General features: G+C 33.0%; 1 protein-coding gene across 1 annotated transcript in view; it reads right to left on the bottom strand.

The window, feature by feature from the left end:
• The window catches only part of LOC145681867 (uncharacterized), a 148,161-nt gene extending 125,899 nt beyond the window's left edge, over positions 1-22,262 (bottom strand). The window contains exons 1-3 of the mRNA XM_081753473.1: positions 22,174-22,262; positions 16,850-17,047; positions 12,531-12,681 (exon numbers count right to left, since the gene is read on the bottom strand). Coding sequence (XP_081609599.1) covers positions 12,531-12,681; positions 16,850-17,047; positions 22,174-22,262 — 438 coding nt within the window. The remainder of the gene's footprint in view (positions 1-12,530; positions 12,682-16,849; positions 17,048-22,173) is intronic.
• Positions 22,263-22,872: the final 610 nt, after the last annotated feature.

Here is a 22,872-nt window from a genome sequence, read left to right as displayed (position 1 = left end):
ATTAAAGGAAGAAAGATCTCTTGGTGTGTATAATGTTACCTTGTGTTGCATTACTAAATGATACTTATTAAAATAAGCACAATATTGCCTTGCTTCCTCCAACATTTTCTTTATTCACTTTGTGCCACAACTGTAAGCATTTTTGGATGTGTTAATAAGTGCCATGCATTGTAGAAGAGACTAAAAGATTGTAGAAGAAGAAAGTTTTCATCACCTTGGACTTGACTGATTTCAATGTTTAATCAATACGAAGAATACTTACGTACAAGAAAACGCATTCCACTTTTCATGAAGATCATTTTTTTAATAATTGCCTTTATGAAATATTCTTAAATCTGAGAGGAAACTCACCATGCTTCATAAAAGCTTGCAATGTCTACAATGTAGATAAGCTGATTTTTAAGATAAAGTGATTAACCCCTTTGTTCTTGATTGATTTCAACCCTCTGTGAAATTTCAATGAAAGAACACGATAAACCCTAGGAACACCAAGGGAGGGGAGGCTCTGAGGCCCACAGCCATTAGTTTTTAACGGAAGCCAAAATATCTTGGTGTTCCTAGGCTTAATGAGGATCTGATAATTTTAGGTAAAATTATCGTTAAACACTTAACAAAAACATGATGTGAATTCACTCCTTGCTTCTGAGTAATTTCAATCGTAAATAAACTGAGTAAATCTAAAGTCTAAAACAATAAACAGTATGTTTTATAAAAATTCGAGGATACAGAAGTTACGGTGAAATATATATTTTAAAGTAAGAGATTGCCTCATTCTTGTCCAATTTTAATCTCAAGTAGTACGGATGATTCGGAAATCTCAGAAAAACCTGAAACTTTGTTGATCTCAAGAAATCATTCACGCGTTTTTATATTATTAAACCACCCTAAAAATCTGTCATATTTCATTTCACTGCATCTTCTACAATTTAAAGTATCAACTTCGTCATAGTAAATCAGTTACAAAAGAATTGATAAGTATTTAATTTCTTTCCCTCCGTGTTCTAATTTTTGTGGTCCTGTTTAACAGTGTCCAAAAAATTATGTTTGTTTCGATGTGTATATTATATTTTAAAACGTACAATGTAGCGGCACTAGCTAACAAAAGAGAAAACTGAGTTTAAAAATTTAGGAACTAAAATGAAAGGCCAACATTTTAAATTAAAATATGTGCAACGCTTAGGATATTCTTTAGTTTTCCAGTTTAACTTATGGTATTAAAACTAGTTGTCAATTTGAAACTAAAGTTATTATTATTATTATTAACTTTTTTATTCAATTTTTAAGGTCAAAATTCTTAGCTGCAGCGAAGTGTGTTTTGTCAGCGGTAACATACATGCATTAATGTCTGTTGCCTAGACAGGCTAGAAAACCTAACCCCTACATATGCAAGCAATTACTATAAAATATTTTAGAAAAAACAAAATTAACCGACTTCAACAAAATGGATAAAAACTAGAAAACAAAGCGCTAAAAGGCAGAAAATAATAAAGAATAAAACGCTTAAAAGCAGAAAATAATTCGCTGAGATTATCTACAACACATTTTGAAGTCTTTGCCAAGCCAAACAAATTAAACAAATCAATGTAGGGGAGAATAGGTATCTCTTAAGTCTATTTTACATGATCATAATTTTCCATCAAATTCTGTATCAAACTAATCTTTGATACTCATTTGGTCAAATAAGTTGGCTAAAACTCTTACACGTATTATAAACGTTCAAATACAAAACTTAATTTTGTTGCTCATTTGTTTACATTCTTCGTTCAATTGTTATATTTGATAATAACATATAGCAATCCAATAAATAACAACATATAACAAAAACGAAGTAAACTACAAAAATAACGAAAATATATTTTGGTGAATAAATTCAAAATTTGATTCGCCACAAGGTTTCCAGCGCTGGGATTTAAAAATAAGTTTTGAAACGAAGTGTAAAAACTTATTTTTAAAATTAATTTTCTATTGTTTTAAAATATTAAGTATAGAACACGTTCAATGAACAGCTTTACATATTTGTCCAGCTGAGAACCTAAAAATGACAGTTTATTTTTTTAATAAGTTAATTTAATAAAACTTTAAAGTTTATCAACAGATTATTATACTAATTTTCCTTACTAACATTAAGTTTTTCGTACTAGCATTTATTAATATTTTCTCTAATTGATATGTATAAGCACAATTCTCTTTGCTTTTGAATTCTCACTTACACTTAATATCGTCACGTTTCTTTCTTTTCCTGAGATTATTAGATTTCACTAATCAATGCTCCTTAAAATTTCTCAGTAATTCTTGTTTCTTTTCTTCTGAGCAGTTAAAAAGTTTTAAGTTGGAAAAGTTCTGACTTCCTATGTCATTTCCTTGTAAGTCTTTCAGAATAGCCCTATTTCTTAATACCTTATAAACAAGAAATGGACCACAATAATAAAAGAAATACTTGTGAATCGTTTGCTTAATAGCAGAAGATTGATGATGTGTTCTAATTAAGACTAAATCATTCTCCTTTATAGATATTCCCTTTTTGACTTTATTCTCATTATCAGACTTGTTTTGCTTTGGTATATTGAATTCCGCTTGGAACTGTCTATCTTCTAAATTTGTCTCTTCTAGAGTTTTAGGCCAAGGATACATTCTGCGAAAATGTAAGTCAGCTGAATATGATAGAAATAATTCCAGAGGTGATTTACCAGTAGACTCACATACTGAATAGTTCAAAGAATCTTGTATTAGCTTTAATATTTGGTTCCACTTGGTGTGATCATCATGACACTTTAATCTAATTAGCTGGTTTAAGTTTCTGTGGACTCTTTCTATCAAACCATTTGAAAAAGGAGAATATGGTGATGTTACAATATGTTTAATATTCTTGTTGTTGCAAAAATGTTTCCATCTGTTGGATAAAAACTGAGCTCCACGATCACTTACAAGATAAGTTGGATATGGTAACATATAAAAGTACTTAGTTTCTAAAACGGAAATTATCTCTCTTGAATTTGCCTTTTTCAGAGGAAAGAAAGTTACGAATCGGGAATATACGTCTATAATTGATAATATATAATTATACCCACTACTTTTAGGTAACCTCCCAACTATATCAATACATAATTTCTCGTGAGCTCTATCTGCCTGTATGTGACATGGATCTTTTGCAATTATTTGGTTTTAATATTTTATTTTAGCACATTCTACGCAGTCCTTTATATGCCTCCTAACATCTTGCTTCTGATTTTTCCACTTAAATAATTTCTGAATAAAAGCCATACATTTCTTTATACCAAAATGTGTTTTCCCGTGAATTTTATCTATTATTAATTTAACCATAGTCTTTGGAACTACCAGTAACCAATTTTGTGATATCTTATTCTTAAAGTATAAAGCATTTTGATGAATGCATGTTTTCGAAGGATGAACTTTTATCAACTTTTTACAGTAATCATCCTTTTGTTGTTCCTCCTTTAATTCTTCGAAATCAAACAACGGATAGTCCTCACTCGTTAGAAAATTTATGAAATGATACTCAGTTTCCAAAGGAGGTTCAGGTGGATGTCTACTTAGTATATCTGCTATTCTATTTTCCTTTGTAGAAATATGGCAAAAGGTAAGGTCAAATCTCTGCAGTTTAAGCAAAATTTTGGTCGTTCTTACATCCAAATTTTTCACAGTGAATGCATGTGTTACTGCCATATTATCTGTGTGAACTATTACTGGCCTACCTAGTATGAAACTGGAAAATTGTTCACAACCATATAACACTGAAAGTAATTCCAATTGGTATATGCTCAATGAAAACACATGGGCTTTTATTCTTCGGCTAGCATCAGCTATGACCTCAGGTTCTTCTTGATTATCTGGAAATTGTGCTAAGTAACTTGCTAGACTTTGGGCACAGGCATCTGAATACAAATAAAACTGTAGATTGTAATTTGGTTGTGCTAATGCTGGAGGATTACTGGCTATAATACGTAAATTTTCGAAAATATCTAACAATTCTTGGGTAAAAACTAATTTTCTGTCTTTCTTTAATAAGTCGAAAAGTGGTGCAGTAAGCTCAGCGAAATCCTTTATGTGCTTCCTTCTAAATGAAATAAGCCCTAAAAATGAGCGCAATTGTTTCTTTGTCTTCGGAAGCGGAAAATATCTAATAGGCTCGTTCATTTTTGGGTTTACCTTGATCGTTTTCCCACTGACTACATGTCCCAAGAATTTTATTTCCTTTCGTATGAAACTACATTTTTTTAAAATTTAATGCAAAATTAGCAGAATCAAATATCTGAAAGACTGTTTCTAAGTGTCTAAGATGGTCGTCTATAGAAGTGCTGAAAATCAACTGGTCATCTAGGAAATTTATCACGAATGATTTCAACCGTGTTCCAAAGAATTTATTCATCACTTCTTGGTAAACACTTGTAGCTGAGCGTAGTCCCATCGGAAGTCGACAGAGACAGTATTGTCTGTTTGAATATAAGAAACTCGTACACTCATATGAGTCTGGATGGAGGGGAATTCCATAATACGCTTGTGTAATATCGATACTTGAATATATGTTCGCACCTGCTAGTCTTACTAATAAATCTGCTACAGGCTCAACTTGAATTTTAGGACTTACGACCTTCAGATTTAGTAATCTGAGGTCCAAAACTGGCCTCACAGCTCCATTAGCTTTCTTCACGCAGTGAATTGGGTTTAAATAGGGACTACTCTTCTCAACAGCCACCCCTAATCTCAACCAGTTTTCTAATTCATGTTCAAAAGCTTCACGTAAGGCTTGTGGTATGGGATAAATTTTCCCTACTACTGGCTCATCATCAGTGAGTTTTATTTTGTATGGTTCGACTTTTATCAATCTTGGATCATTTGAAAATAAATGTCTATATCTGAGAAGTAATTCCACTAACTTATCTTTAACAGATGATGACAAATCTTCCCTTTCATTTACAGCGGTTTTGATTTCATCTTCACTAATACTTGAGGTTCTATTTATTTCTGGATTTTGGGATTCAGATGAAACAGAGTCTATATATACAGTCTGTTCATTTTCTAAATTTATTGTCACTTCCTTTTCAAAATTATCCGTAATTTTTAAAATTTTGTCCTTACAATTAAGTGTTACTTTATGTCTGATGAAAAACGGATAACCCAATATAAAATCTGGTTTTAAATTCTTTAAAACATACACAGGTACTTCAAATATACTACCATGAATCTTAATGTTTATTATTTGGAATCCCTTCACAGTAAAACTTTCATTTCCAGCAAATCCCTTCAGAACTAATGAAGTCATTGGCTTCAATTTAGCAGTCGGAAATTTTGCATTTATCCGTTCCCAAACTTTATAATTTAATAAATTTAAGTCACTTCCAGAATCCAAGATGGCCTTTAACTTAATATCGGCAATATGACAATCGAGAGTCGGAGAAGGATATGTCACAATTTCATCTATTTCCTTTTCTTCTTCATTAATAACAAAGCAAATCGATAATTTCAATGGAGGTTCATTTGATTCAAAATTTGTTTTATTCTCAACCGTAACATCTATTCTTTCTTTAATAAGTGTTTCTTCTTCCTCGATAATTTCTCCAACATGTTTCCTATCAGTAAATTTATTTGATGGGGATGATTTCTCTAGGCAGTCGATACCCCCATCACAACCTAACGGCTGCCAGAGACATTTCCCTGATTTGTATTTGAGGTATTAATTTCTTCCGTCTCTCTAGAGGGATTTCCTGACATTGAACTTTGCCTATTTTGATTCGAATTCTGGTAAAATCGAGGAGGATATGAACCTTGAAAATCTCTAACATTACTGGGCATAAATGGCACAGGAGGAAAGGCATAGTACGGTATATTTTGATTACGAGGAACATTTCTCCAATTCCTAAAATTTCCTATGTAATTATTCCCAACTCTATTATCACTATTACCATTTCTATTTTCTCTGTACCTTCCATAATTATTCATATTCTTACTACTCAAATTAGTTCTATTATTTTCAAATCTAGAGCTTCTTCTGTTAGAAAACCTATTGTGATTATTTCTATTATTGTCACGTGGTGTGTTGTTATTTCGGTGCATGTTACCTGAATTTTCTACATAGTTTTCCTCAGTCTGACACGACATTTCAAGAGTTTTAACCTTATTACATTTCTTAGGTGTTACTTTTACTCTATGAATATTTGCTTTTTTCCTATGTCCACCGTCTATCAATACAGTATTTGATTTATCAGGAGACTGCCACTCCATAAGGGTATATGTAAGTTCATTAATGGATTTAGGTTTTGTTAGTTTCAGTAACCTGGATTCTTCGTATGGGAGAGCATCAAGTACCAAATTAATGGCATCAATTTCAGATGGCTTACTAACTATATCGAAATATCGTTCCAATAAATACCACGTATATTCTGTCAAAGATTTGTATTTAGATGGATCATATTTCATAGACTGTAGCTGTTTTAACATTAATCGTTCCATTTGTGGAGAAAAGAACTGTTGAGTGAAGTAGTAAATAAAATCTGGATAAGACCTTAATCTGGACTCGATTGATTTAAACCATGACTGGGCTTGTCCTTCTAAGGTATTTGAAATAGCGTATAACTTCATACTGTCATCTAATTTAAAATAATCTAAGCATTGAGTCAGTTTTCGTAAGTAATTTCTTGCAGATTCCTTTTCTATGTTACCTGAAAACTTAGGTAGTTCTCGGAAATCACTCGATAACCTAACACAAGCTTTACCTTGAGATTCATTGTCTACATTAGTTCTATGACTATTAGGCAACCTGATATTTGATAGATAATTATTAGTTGGAATATTAACATTGGTATAATCTCTCATTGGAGAGTTCAAACCTTCATTCGGATACCTATCATTACTACTAAACATCAAATCTGGCAAAACATTAACAAAATCAGAAGGTTGACCATTTTAAATATCTATGTCGCTAAGAATTTTAGTATGCCTAGATGGCGTTACCTTGTTAGCTCTAGCGCGCATGGGAATAAATCTAAAGTCTTCATCGTCTCCTTCAGAACCACTACTAGGACCTTCCGAAACAAACAAGTCTTGATTTCGCGTTTCTCTAGAATTTCTGTTGCGCCTAACATGAGTATTAGTGTAAATCACGTGTCTATTTGAATCATTTCTTTCAGAAGCAACCCCTTCCTTCGACATGCTAACCTTATCCTCCAATTTAGAAAGCCTATTTTCTAAACTGTTGAATTGTGACACTTCTGAAACAATTCGCCTTTCATGATCATCCAATCTTGTGTTGTGCTTATCTAAAATAGTTTGTACCCGTTCTGTAGCTTTTTTTCCAGTTCTGATCTATCAGCTTTACATTATTACTAACTTCATTAAATGATTCTACAGTAATTTTCATCTTGCCCAAATCTGAAACGATTTCTTTCACTTTATTTCCAGATCTATCTACATCAGATTTCACAGTATTTAACTCTTCATGCAAAGAAATTATTTCGGCACAAACGCTTGATATTTGAGTATTCAAATTACTAACTTGTTCTGATACCTCTTTTTTAAGTTCAGTAACCTGACCTACTAAATCTGATCGCACACGAACAACCTCTACTTGTACTTCACCAACCTCAGTACGTATTTTAGATAAATCTGTTTTCATTTTATTTATCTGTTTACTATTATTTCCAGCTTCAGAACGTAGCTTAAAAATCTCAGTATGAACATTGGAAATTTCTGTTTGTACTTTAGCTTGTGCCTGGACAATCTGTGCATTGCTTTCCTCTAACTTTGTAAACTTTTGTACAGATGTATCCTTCAATTCTCTCAACTGTTCAGTATTTTTATTTAACATTTCAAACAACCCCATAGATATAAACCATTCTTTCATCTGTTCCAAACCTCGATCTAAATTTACAATGTCCTTTTCTTTCCCCCCATTTCCATTCTGTGGCAAAGTGCTTATATTATCTACTACGGAATTACCACTAACAGTACTAAACTCGGATTCAGTAGCAGATTCTAGTCCACTACCAGAAACATCAACTGAATCTGAGCCATTTTTCTCGTTATCGCTGATAGTGCTTTGATCTTTACACTGTTTACATTGCCATGTAGCAGTACCTGATCGGTATGGTTCATAATCTTCCACAGTCATTGTGGAACAACTAACATGAAATCCCGCTGAACATTTATCACAGATTAGTACAGAATCGTCTTTCTTTTGTACACAGCATTTAACGATCATATTGGTTTTATTTCCTTTGCGAGTACGCACCATCTCACAACAAAAATAATAATCAATAAATATAACGTCACCAGTTAACTTCAGATAATATTTGCTTATTAAGCAACTATTTCACAAAAATAGCTCAACCTACCCTACGAAAAAGAGATAAGACTGCACCTGATACACTACACAATGTTTATCTATTATTGTCTTAGCCTTTGAATTTCACAGTTTCTTATCAATTTATTATCGTAATATTAATCACCACAGGCCGCATCAGAAAAGGACAAATAAAATCCTGAAAGCTGGGAAAGCCACTCTTTGTAGTTATAAAGGGATAATATTAAACAGTAAAGTAAATAAATAAATGTGATGTGTATTGAAATTAGCTTATTCTAGGTCGCCACTTCGTTTTGTAGCGGTAAAATCTGGAACTACCATACTACTTCGAAGACATGTTGGAAAATAAAATTCCTTGTATTTAGCTTTATTAGTATTTACGCAATCTGACACTGTAATAAAATCAAAATAATACCAGATTCTTCCAAATCCCTACTGATGAATTTTATGGCCATTAAATACTAACTATTTCTTATATACAAGCTATAGAATTAATTTCAACACCTAAAGAATTTGCTTTTCAACTTTTATTTTATAATTTGCATGTTAGCAAAAACAGTGATTATGTTTCATAAAATAGTTCTACATCTGCTGATAGATATCCCTTTTTAATCAACATAATAGGATGTTTAATATATTTAGTTTCGGTTAATAATATTAAACAATCAACATGCATGTATCCACCAACACAAATTTACAGATCTCAATTTCCAAATAAGAGAATAAAAATTCATGCTGTTAGTATTCTATCAATTCATACAACATTATACGATTGTGTTACTAATTGTATTACCTATATTTTAGTAGGTATTTTCTACACTTCATTATTAGTACAGGTACTTGTACATACATTGGTAAAGAAATATTACACACATCTTCAGATTCTTGTACATGCATTTACTGAAGAAATACTACTAGGACAAGACCTGGAAAGTAATTTAATCTAACCTGTGATCGTAATTTCTACATTTTTCTGTACTATATTGAATAAACATGCACAATCGCACTGTAATTTCAAAGTAACATGAGATCAAATATGCAATCCATTTTTACCACTTAATTAATGAAGAATTAGAATAGATTTAGTATAGAGCAGGTTCAGATTTACTATATTTCAACAATAGCCAAGACTTGTTTATTTACGTAAATTAATTTTTTATACGCTAGTCAACATTTCTGAACTTTTAAAATTTTGTTGTAGCTAAGACATTTGTGCAGTGAATCTAGGTTTCAGCCATCCCCCTTCGAGGGAGGCGAGCTGAAGTTTCTTAAGTACTGATCATTTTGAAGGCTATGTCACTTGTAAAATATATTCCACTGAAGACGAATTAAATATCACTTGAATGAGCTAATTATAGAGCTAAATCTAATTTACCTTATTCACAGCTACTACACAAATCCAAATTTCCTTTGATCAGTTCGCAGCCAATATATTTGTGTATAATTTACTATTTCCACACAAATTTTTATTTAAATACAATCCAGTTTAAACTAAAATCACTTTGTTTAATCCTTTAAGTAACTATTGATTTCGAAGGCAGCTCAAAACTTGGAAAATTACGTAATTTGCTGCTTACTAAATTATATTGGATCGACCTTTATAAAATTTCCATTTTCTACAAACTCTCGAACCCAACTAACGTTACTTTTGCTTTACTATATATCGGAGTTGGGGGTTTACATAGTCGTATCCATGGAAACGTGTATATTATTTCTATAAATATTAAAATTTACAAGGATAACTAATTGCCTCCATATTCGTACGCTCAAATATGCACTACTTAATGACGTATGACGCAAACTAGTCATATAGCATCATTGCAAAATATTTTCAACTAATAACATATAGCAATCCAATAAATAACAACATATAACAAAAACGAAATAAACTACAAAAATAACGAAAATATATTTTGGTGAATAAATTCAAAATTTGATTCGCCACAGTGTATGTGTATCTGTTTCACCCATATAGATAAACAATAAAAAAAATGGGGAAGAAGAAAATACATGTTATATGTATTTTACAAGACTACTATATTGCAAGCAAGTAGCATATTATGATCCCAAAGATTTGTCTTAGTAAAACTATTACAGGTTAAAGCGTTGTCAAAGTTTTACAATATAATAAAAGTACAAGGAAAGGTGTTGGGATTCCAACTGGAATTTTCTTTCCTTTTTTTTTTTTTTTTGTTTTGTTTTGTTTTGTTTTTTGACAGGCAGTCACTCAACTCGATAAGCCACTCAGACTTTGCTGATAAATTTGCCTTTTTATTATTATACATTGGAAATATTCTTACCTAGCGCGTCGCATCGAGTCTAGAGAAAAGGGAATTCCTGTATTGGTGTACGAAATGTTGATTACAGAAGTCCAAATATGTTTGGTAAACAATATACCCACTAATTTTAAACCAAGAAATACAACGTTCTAGTTTAGTTACATTTCCTCATTCAGATCTTTTATGCAGTTTCTTTCCCTCCATTGATAAATTCCTCGGAAACATGATAGCCAGGATACGCTCAATCCCGCTTAACTTCGTTTCTTGCTTATATTTTTAATTATTTTGTAATCTTTCTTGAGAACATTTTCATACAGGGAATATTTTCTATCCTCTCCACTTACCAATCAGTCAAGTTTGCCAAAGACGGAAGGAAAATGGTAATAAATGCAAAAAATCGTGAACTACTATACGCACATGAGTTCTTTTGAGGTTACCTCTACTTGTAGTAGAAAATATGCCACTGTGGTAGAACACAGTGTTGTGTTTTCTACCACAAAACCGTTGCTGCCTCTGTGATCGTCCTTTAAAATAACTTACAAGTTAGTATGCAGATATTGCTAAACAAGAATGGAAAACATGTGTGGACTTTGTGGTGGACAAACACCGTGCTCGTGGTTTTCTCGGGATTCTCCCGTTTCCTCGCACTTTCTTCATTCCACCATTTCACTCATTTCTCATTATCACCGTCTCCTTTAGCCCAACCGGAATAACCGTGAGACGTAAAACTCACAGATTTCATTTTTCAAGAATGGAAAACACGTTTCGAAATATCACATTTATTTGTGACTAATCATCATGAAATGGGAAATATGTAGTTCTAACACTCGTAATCCTGTTTTGTTATTGATTGAAATTTTATGTGATCAGATTAATAGATTACTAATCTTATTTGTTGTGTTCAGCTATGATCTTCATTAATAAAATATGAAATGCAAATTATATTTCATTCTAAACTCAAATAAGAAAATCCTTACTGATTCTAAGCACAGTGGTACTAACATACTCGATTCAGAAAAAAATACTGAAGAAGATAAGTACATCACTACGGTATTGACTGAATAAAACAATGTGTCGGTTATGACAGAGTGGGAATAATTCGACATGGCAAAAATATGTGTTTTGCAATAAAATCGACTGAAAGTTATAGCGAAACATATTTACTTTAAATTCGAGCTTAATTTATCCATAATTATCTAATGGTTTCAATCTCAAGCAGTGAGAATGATTAGGAAGCCTTAATGAAAATATATATTACGTTGTATCAAAACCAGTTTTATTAAACAACAGTTACCGAGGAAAATTATTTTCTTATGATATTACGTGAATCAGGAAACTCAGAATCCTGGATGAATTTGCCCCTTTTAGTACTGCTTCCTTTCTCGCTTTCAATCTTAAGGAGTTCGGTAGTCGGAATATGCTTAAGAAAATATAGCCACATTGCGTTAACATCGAATAAGTTTTACGAAAGTTGTATTCAGAAATAATGTTATTACAGTGCGTTTGTGCAAAATTTCAATTTTAGATTATTAATTTTACCTCCATTTTACTCTAGTCTTTTGTTGACGAATTATTAACCCATGCGTAATAGATTTGTTTTCCTAGCCTCAGTTTTATTAAAATCGAACAAAAATTATAAAAGTTATCATATTCTTGGTTGTTTGGTTGGTTTGGAGTTAGCGTCCCATTTTCAGCTATATACGACGTGGATACAGCTTACTACATGATCTGCCAATGGGAACCGAACTCAAGTTTAACGCTCCGAAGGCGTGTATACTAGTCATACAGACACGAATGAGCTCTATTGTAATATTGTTTACAGGATAGATACACAAAAGAAGTTTGGGCAAATGCTTTCTTACGCTCACTTCAATAACGAATCAATATTTGTTATTTAGAATTATCCAAATAATAAATTTGTTTTTCTTACTTACCTCCTCTAAAAATTCCGTGAGATTCAGCATGGCCAAACGATTATCGTTCTCATATTGAATAATGGCATCCAAATTGGATTCTTCCAAATGAGCAACGGTTATCGTAAAATCTTTGTAGTATTTCTTCCTTTGCTTATAGTCAGGAATAAACCTTAAAATAACAGATTAAGTTCATTAATGTAACATAATTTCCTCGAATGTTTACTTAAGTTTAAAACTTACATTTTCGAAATAGATGGTTAAGTGGTGAAGGTTACACAAGGCCGAATGAGTCCTTATTTGATCCAATGTCATAAACTTCATGGTAAATAACGTGTCCTTCGGTTTTCTTGGGTGCTTTACACTTACTTTCATCTTATTCGTTCTAGAAGTTGGCCACGAATTAGAGACACCTTTTGTCACCTAACATTTAAATTAGAAACTACTCTTGTATTTACTGGTGTGAAGACATTACTTTACATCGCTGTGTGAGTAGGCATCATTTATATTGATAGAGAGTCGTCTAAGTGTCGAGAAGTGTATTAAGTATTACGTTTCTTTATTTTCCATTACTAATAACGTGTTCAAAGTTCAGACACGAACGTTGTAGATCTGTGGACCTTCAGCACCTAAACGTATACAATTTCACAGACCAACAAAATATTGATACGATATGGAGTATTTAAAACATTAAAATACCAATATAGACCTCAGTTGGTTACAACGAAAGAAACTATAAAAAAAAACGTCTTAGAAATTGGCGTTGTCCAATTCTCCCTCTCTTCAAACACAAATCCCACCGCCGATTGCCTAAATAATTAAACATGAAGCATTGTATTTTTGTTACATTAAACATATATGACGTTACGTAATCAAATGTTTATGCAGTTGCAGTCACCACTATATCGTTCTTCAAACAACACTTAAAATATAAGTGATAACAGTGATTCATTGCTATATTCATCAAGAATTATAAGAGGAAAATGAATTAAAATAATAGTCAAATTGCAAAGAATACTTGCATGAAATTTCCCGCATGCAGGTAATTTCATAAAAGCACTTAAATCTGAGACTGCATCTCCTGTCTTTCTGTTTACTCTATAGCACTGTCATATTCAGAGTTACTAGATTCAAAGCTAATAGCACACCTCCTATTCTCCAAAGCAGGGTTTACTGGTTTAAACCAGTTGTTTAAAAAAAAACTGGTTTAAACCAAAAATCGAAAAATGTTAATAAAAGTGTAACTGTTCATAAACTCTTGATGAACACACATTTGTGTCTTATCATGTTTCACTCCCGTGTATTATTTGTATTATATTCAAACTTAAATTCCCCATTCATCGCTCAAAGAGATTATAGTACAAAAGCAACTTTTGTTTTTATATAAGTTTATGAATGTTTCTTTTGTGATTCTTTTATAGTTTGTTATTATTGTTATGCAGTTGCAATCAAAGACAAATTCTAAATATTGTTTCGTTTTAATAATATTTATTATTGATAAAATGCATCGAAATGAAGTAGTTGTTTGGGGTCGTACAAACCTCACGAGAGGCATTTATTGAAATCAGAAGTATCTTTGGTATATATTTATGCATATATGGGTCAGAGAAAAAGTGGACTCAAATAATTCGTATCTTTATTCACTTTTCTTACTGATATGCAAATTAAGTCGTTGTATTTCTTTAACTTGAACTAATAAAAGTGTCTGAAGAAGGATATGCTAGATATCCGAAACAGTTACAAATTATAATTTAAAATAAAGTTAAGTTTTAAGCTTTGGTCAGTGTCTCTTTTGTTAAAATAATAAAAGTCGTAGTGAAACAACTTAGACTAAATTAGTTCTTCTGTACTCTCCAGTATTTTGAAATTGTCCATATGTAATTCTGTAAAATGGTTTCACTTGTGTAACTGTTTATCTTTTTGTCCTTCTGACATGACTCTTCACAAGTACAGAGGTTGTTCAGCCTACGTTTTTGCCCATTTCGTTCCTTCCCCCTCCCGGGCAGAATGGACTCACCCGACCTGGCTTGTGGTGTCCTGCAGTGTTGTGCAGTAGCTTCCTGGGAACGGAGTTGTTTTTCCGCGCGGACAACAATAACGCACAAAACAGAACCATTGTTGTGAGTGTTGTGTTACATTTGTTTCCAACTGTGTGGGTTTCCGCTCTGTGACCAAAATGCCGCCCAAACTAAGCCGGTTTCGCGAAGGCTATGTTGCGGCTCTTTATGACGCCCACTTTAGTATTTCTGTCATTAGAACACAGTGCAAGAAGAATGGTTGCAACATCAGTTTAAGTCGAATAAAAATGTTATTAAGAAGTACAAGGGTAACGAAGCTCCACCATTTGGATCACCAACGAAGTTGCCTAGGAAGCGGGAATGCACCAAGGCCATCTCCACCATGCAAGGGAAACTTCGCAAAATGGCAATGAAGAAAATCCGCCAACACAAAGGTGTATGGCTAATCATCTTAACGTATCTTTGGGGACTATGAGCCAGACGTTACACCATCAACTCAAGCTGGAAAAAGTCATGAAAGCTTGCGGCCATCTTCTCACGGATGCCCACCAAAAGGAACGAAAGTGTAACGCCCGGAAGCTGTACGAACGGCATCTGGCAAAATAAAGGTGGATGTACGTCATAACACTCGATGAAGCATGGATTTACCTTTCCGAGAGCCATCATGTACCGAGAGAAAGGCGCCAAGAACTTCAGAAGGTGGGTCCGTGTCTGTAAAGAAACCTTTCCAAAAGGATTCATGGTAGTTATTGGCTACTGTTACCGAGGTAAACTCAAGTTTCGTAGGGTGGCAAAGAACTGCAAAATAAATTCGCAGTATTTTCAGGAGCTGATCATGCGGCTGATCTACGAGCATGAGATTCCAACAATGTGCGGAAATGACGCCAATCTGGTGCGCATTCTCATGGACAAGGCCTCATCACATACCTCACGATCGTCCCTCGCATTCTACAGGGAGATGGAGGAGGCAAGTGGTATACAGGTGATACATTTCAATAAGGTACCTGTTAAATCTCCAGATGCAAGTTCTATAGACTATTGTGGATTTGGATTGCTGAAAACGGGCTTTGGGAAAACGGCGTGTGACAACTGTGGAAGGTCCTTGGAAAGCTGTGCAAAGGGAATGGGACAAGATTCCCCTCCCAGTTCTTCAGAGAAGCCTATTACAGTGGAAATTACGCTGTCGGGCTATTGTTAGGAACCAAGGGAAACACATCGAGCACTTACGGACCTGGCGCCATGGATTCTTCTAAATTTTTAGGTAAGTCGAAATTGGCCAAATATAGACTGAACAACCTCTCTATATTAACAAATATGTAAAGATTAGTACAACGTATTTTTTATCAGGAATCCTTCTTGAGTGAGTCAGCAGACGTATCGCATTTGTGTCCAATTAGTCCCGGTTAAGAGTTGGAATGGAGAACAATTCCTCTTGGATGTAAGCCGAGAAGCGGTTTGAATGCCACTTTAAGCTTATGTGACTCCTTTCAGCATAACCTGCTTGTTGCACAATAACACCAAGGCGAAACAAACTTATTTCTGTCCATATGTGATATAAATACATAGAGCAAATTATTTAAACCAAAAAAAACTGGTTTAAACAAAAAAAACAGGTTTAAACCAAAACACGTTTTTTTTAAATAAAAACCATGGTTTTTGCCAACCCTGCTCCAAAGTATATTCCCCAAAACCTTTATTAAAGATTTCTCTTTACTTTCATACCATTGACATGCCATTGATATATTGGTTATTTAACAAACGAACAACTTTAGTTGACTTTAAAAAAGAAAATCATGGGCCTTATGCAGAGTCGTTTTGATGTATGATTAGCGTCATAATAAAGGCCTGACTACTGCAGAAAACATGCTAGTCGAACTCTTTAGTATGGCACTAATCACGCGTCAGAACGACTCTGCATAAGGCCCAATGAGTTAAGAGAACCATCTAAAGAATAAAAATTTGTTTAAAGACAACTTCAAATACATGTCATTAGTTACTATTTATTTATCGGTCTTATTTGTTTCAAACCTCTATGATGATAGGTATTTAAGCACAACTCTATTATTGTTTGATTCGAGAATAAGCGGGATTTTACGAGAATTTAACATATAACGTTTACTTATATTTCAAACTTGAAAAATGTGTGGTGTGAAAGTGAAATACTGTAACTATCCTATATATTTTATGCACAACGTTAACTGATATATACTAGTAGGGGTAGCTGTGGTTTTTGTTATGTACGTACATTATATTTCATGAAATAAGAAAATAAGGTTTTGCAAAATTGTTAATAGAACTCAAGTAAAACAACTCATTACTTACCTTTTGAGAACACCGTTCAATCCTTTCTTGAGAACATTGTCTGGGTACAAAGCAACAGCAGGCTGAGGAATTTTCCATTCATTGTAATTTCTCTCAATTATCAAGACAACTGGATTTTCTTGAAACTTGTGCCATGATTTTAAGATTAATAAACAAGTACTGGTTACGCAAATTGTAAACAATATTCCCCATAACAACCTATTGACAAACATAAATACGCTTTATGTGAGAAAAATGGGAGAATAAAACTTGTTGCAAGTTTTAAAACTTACAGAACATATTATTCTATCATCACGAAGAAAGCGTTTCGACATCAATGATGTAAAAGTTGGACATTTATTAATAAACCCTCTAACAATTTGCAATTTGTCAGTTGATTGAAAATTGGTGGACTCCCGACTATATGCTTAATAGTTGATCTTACTGTTGTGAGGAAATAGTAAGAACTACTAATCCGCTCCCTTATATCATTCTTATCAACTATACATGTTTAGTTTCTCCTGCTAGTGTGTTTGCTTATGATCTACAATCTAGAGTAAATGTTTGGATAACACTTTACACTTTGGAATCGCAGATTGTTCTTTCAAAATATAGAGTACGGTAATTATTTCGTGATATAGGAATGATATTCGCAACACCTTTCACACTTACGTTAGTGTAATTCATACTTTCAACTCATGGTTCATACAAATATAAGGCAATAATGTCAGTTATTTAGGTGTATTACTGATACCACACCTTTTTCATAAATTTATATCTTAAGGGTTGGTCATTCGAAATGCCAAAAAACAATTCATTTAGTTCCTTTCCAATAGTCAACATCATTCTACATTACCTTGTCTCGGTTTGATCTAGAGAGTTAAATAGCATCATCATTCGTAGCAGAAAACATCCCACAAGATCTATATTTCTCATCACGAAGATAGAGCTCAGTTTATATGAACATTTAATATTATATTTATGACATCCCATATCTAAACTAATTCCTTATAAATCAATAAAAGGCTGAAAATATATTATACTAATGTTCTTTTAGTGTATCCTCATATTGATCACATTTTGACATTTTTTTCAATAATTTCACAAAGTCAGCGTCACGGGTTTGTGAAATTATCCTTACAATCTCTCTGTGTATTTCTATTTGAATTGTGTAACTCCTAAGTTCAGTGCCATAAGAGTCATAAAATTTCACCTAAGATGGATTCTGGACTACAAATTTAACAAGGTCTCCTACCTATTATCTTCAGCTTGTCATAAATTATAAGCTTTGTTCTAATCCTGTACGCAAAACAAAAGCATCTAATCTCAAGATACGTAAGTATATATCTATATTATTAAGACATTCCATAGCATAATATACTTGTCTAGAGCTACATTATATAATTAAAATTTCATGCCAACCTTGAAGAAAAGAAAATGTCTTTAAAGACGGGGCTGCTCAGCACATCATGATGCATCTTTCATATGATATCACGAAACCCATACTTTCAAACTCACAAAATATTTCCAGAATATTTTAGGTCAAATTACTAAATTTCTGCAATTCAGATATTCTACTCAAACGAATTCTATCTTTAAATTAAGTTATTTTATACTTGGACAACGTTTTTAAAACAAACAACATAATTATGATCACAATATAGTATAGGTTCTGTTTCTCTCTCTTTATATATATATATATATATATATATATATATATATATCATTAGCGCCCACAGAGGGGGCAATTGTCCCTCCCTGGATTTTCGGAAAAGGTTAACATTTATAGGCTCTTCTGGTAACAATAGTATACTTTTAAAATCAACATTCACTAAATTATTTAGAGTAACAAAATTTAGTCAAACCCATCCCCAAGATTTTAATCTACTTCTCTCCCCCACGTGATGTTTCATATTTTTTCAGTAATAATTATATTCAACTTGATGCTGCATGCAATGCTAAGTATTTTGAATAATGGTATCTGTCAGTTGAGTTGAAAAGATAATTTCGCTCTTTGTTGTTTCCTTTGCTGACATGGTGCTGATAGCAATGAAGTTTTGTTTTATTGGGTTTAATTCTAGCAATTGTGTGTGTGTGTGTGTCTTGCCCCCCCTTGGAGATATCCTGCGGGCGTCCATTATATATATATATATATATATATATATATATATATATATATATATATATTGCTAATTTCCTTTCCCGTGCCGTGAGATTTTCGAGTACGTTTGTTTTCTTGGGACGCTTCCCGCCTAAAGGATGGATCTGTCTGCAACGCGTTCTTGCCACGCCACTGTTAAGTTGTGCGTTACAATACGCTAGGAAACAGCAAAATGCCACACCACTAACAAATCACTGTAACACACTTGTTCGCGTGTGGCAACTAAGCACTTCAACTACCCGCCAAATAGCAATGACCTCATTTGATGGGCTGGCTGACAACTAACGTCACTTACACGACAGAGCCAATAAGACATCTATTGGATTAAAACGTTCACGTGAGTGCTAGAAGAAAATCTGTACAAGCCAACCAAGTGCACTGGCGGGAAGTGTGCCAAGATAAAAAGAAACGTACTCTAGAAGATGTCATGACGTCTATTTCCGATTCAAATCTTTGAACATTTCAACCTCGTTTGAGGAACGTTCTTCATGAGAGATAGATCATTAATCAGGTATGCCTGTCCTTAAATTGTTGCTTGATCTGACAGTTGTTTCTTCTTATCACTTGTCCTTAGGATTGAAAGGTAAATTCCGTTGTCAACCCTTTCATTTATAATAAGTATTTACATGTAAAAGTTATACTAGATATGTGTACTTGTTTTCTTACATAAAATTGATTATTATTTTTGAGATGTGTGTATTTCTGGACGCTAATATAAATTTGAGATTGATTGGTGCTATGTTCATGTATTTCATACAAGTTTTCAAGAATTCTTTCTTTTTCTGTTCAATAATTTGCAGTAAAATATGAGATGATTTACAGATACAACTTCATCACAACAACACATATTTGTTTCCTTCTTATGAATGGGGTTTAATTTGAGTGGTGACAGTCATATTAAACAAAAATCTATGCAAAGTAATTGTATTGGATCTGGGCCAATTGGACATTATCTTCTACATATTTCTACCATTAGTTTCAATAATTTCCTAATGATTTTAGCCAGTGGTAAAAGTGAATTTGAAAAGGTAGGGGGACGCATGACGTCATGCCGTCCCCCATGCCTATCTTTGCCCATTGTATTTTTTTTAGGAAGTGAAGGGACGCATAAATATTTTCTGCAAGTGTGGTAACGGCGTCCCCTCGCGTTCCCCCTCACTTTTACCCCTGATTTTATTATTATAAACTACAATAAATATTTAAGAGATATAGCAACCGCAAACATAACATAACGAGCTATTTACTAAGTTAAATATATATATGTATGTAATCTGAAAACAACATGTAGCGAGCATTTGAGTCGTTAGAAATTGGCAAGACTAGTAATTAATATTAATAGGATGCCAACCAGCATATTCCTACTTTAAGAAGATGACAGTCTTAATCTTCACCGTTGGAGTTAATATTATCATGATTATGATACTGGTTGAAGAAGCGACCATACACAGAAGAAAATATGGTTATAAAACAATTTTGATACAGACCAGTAGTTCCAGCATGATTATCACTTTAGTATGTTATTTCAACACCAAGGAACCGGTGTTGCTGTTAACACTAGCTTGGTGTTACCGATTTCATACAGTATTAAACGATGTGAGAATAACACCACGGAAGCGTCACAAAACTAAGTGATTGAACGAAGGAACGCTAAAATACGAACAACGATGTTCTTTATATTTCTTTATATGTCATACGTTGCTAGTAACATCCAAGCTAGCGTAATGAACGTAAGTCATTGAAAGACTAATCATCATTTTCCAGCGTTAAATGGCGCCTGTTATTTGTTAAAAAGTAGCTTAGTAAAGAGATGTACATATTGCGTTGGAAAAGTATTAATATATAAGCAACTGATATTGAGAATTTGTATCAGATTCTATTGTTTCCGATATATAAAGTTAACTTACTTTAATTAATGTTTCTACTATGGGTCTAATGATAATCTCTTAGTTAAAATCACCCAGCTTGATTTCTTTTCCTTTTGTGAATTCTTATGTTAACTTAATTTTTAGTTATTATTAACTATTAATTTATATTATTCGTAATAATTACGATATTTTGTCAGTCAGATACGCGGAAGATTACGATTATTTTTACGTCAGAATATTTAAAAAGCATGATTTGATTAGAAACTTTACATTTTAAACAAAGTTAAGTGGCGTCACACTGTAGCTTTTTATCTACATTTTTTTTTCAACATAACTTGCAGAAATCAAAGATACAAGTCAATGTTTTCTTTTTTTTTCTTTACGGAAACCACAAATAACCCCCTTATGAACTTAAGTAATTCTAATAAGAATTTGGGAGTCATCACTTGAACTCTAGTCTATAACGTATTGCTAGCGTTATACAGGTATTATTATTATTGTTAAGTATTCTGCATTAAGGCAGGTCCTGGGACTAATGAGATTTTTTTTTCTTTTTTGATTTTCAGTTTGGACCTGGAAATGTTTCTTCCATGTTTCTCAATTTTCAGCTTCCTCTTTTAACCCCCAATATTTTCTTCTATTTTTCAAATCATCGATCACTTGTATTCTTCTTCGTCCTATTCCTCGCTTTCCTTCCACATTTCCTTCTATGGTGGTATGAAGAAGACAATTTCTTCGCAAGATGTCCCCAATCCAATTAGCCTTTCTACGAAGGATGGTACCATTTCAAATATCTGAGAAGTATTTTGACCAAAGACGCGTACTGTACCAAAGAGATCAGGTCGAGAATTGACATAGCCAAAGAAGCATTCAACAAGGAAAGATTACTCTTAACTAGCAGAATTAATATTGACTAAGGAAGAAATTGGTCAAGTGCTATATATGGAGTATTGGACTTTATGGTTCAGAGACTTGGACATTACCGAAGTTAGAGAAGAAATAATTAGAGAGCTTCGAAATGTGGTGTTGGAGGAAGATAGAGAAGATAAAATGGACTGAACTTATACAAGTATCAGAGCAAAAATATAACGAATAGCGGGCAAGAAAGGCTTTTTACTATGGCTTTAGCAACCAAAACGTTCCATTTCCTACCACATCTCTCTTCAGCTTTTGAATCCTCACACTTTGAAAAATTACTGTGATTTCACAACTTGAAACTCAGCTCCCTTGCTTTTAATTTATGTAGAAACAAATGTAGCTTAGAATTTAAATGTACATAGAAATGAGTAATATGTAACAGAATCAAAAATGAATTTTACCTTTCTCCTATCCATCTTCGTGGTCTGCTAACTTCACCAAGTGCATGCAACGTTGTTTGCGAAAATACACGTTGTGTGCATCGAAGCATTTTTAGGTAGTTGTTATATTGGACATTTATTTAAGCTAAAACAAATAAAATATACAATTAATGAGTAATATTGTAATCATTTAGAAAAGCTCAGTATATTATAAACTTCCGTGATACACATTTATATGTGAATCTGTAACTGTAAAAGAACTGAGCATATGGCTAACTTTGTACTGAAGAAAATAAAGAAAACGAAAAATTGAAATAAACGAACATTGAAAACAAATTATTTCAGAAAGGGTTTCAGAATATTTTTGATGACACTGTTAGTACTTGCTCCATACTTCTTTCATGAAAATATGATAAATATACAGCAAAAAAGATCTAGTTAACACATCTCAATTTTAACATAGTCCAGTGTTTCCAGCATAACTATTCACTTTACCCACCTTGCTTCAACACCACAGGTCCAATGTTGCGGTTAACACAGGCCCGGTGTTACTGGTTTGACACAAAGCAGGTGTTAAATGTTGTTCAATTAGACAACGATATTTATTTTGAAATATGAAAATAATAACGCGGCTATTGTATAGAACTAAGTTGGTGAACGAAAAAATGGAAATAGGATCACCATCATAGTTGTATTTCAATATGTACCTAGGGATCATGG

Source organism: Thermobia domestica, chromosome 3 (assembly GCF_964235325.1).
Source record: "Thermobia domestica chromosome 3, izTheDome1.hap1.1, whole genome shotgun sequence".
In the NCBI taxonomy this organism is placed as follows: domain Eukaryota; kingdom Metazoa; phylum Arthropoda; class Insecta; order Zygentoma; family Lepismatidae; genus Thermobia; species Thermobia domestica.
Note: the sequence above shows the minus strand (reverse complement) of the source record. Positions and strands in the feature narration are given on the sequence as shown.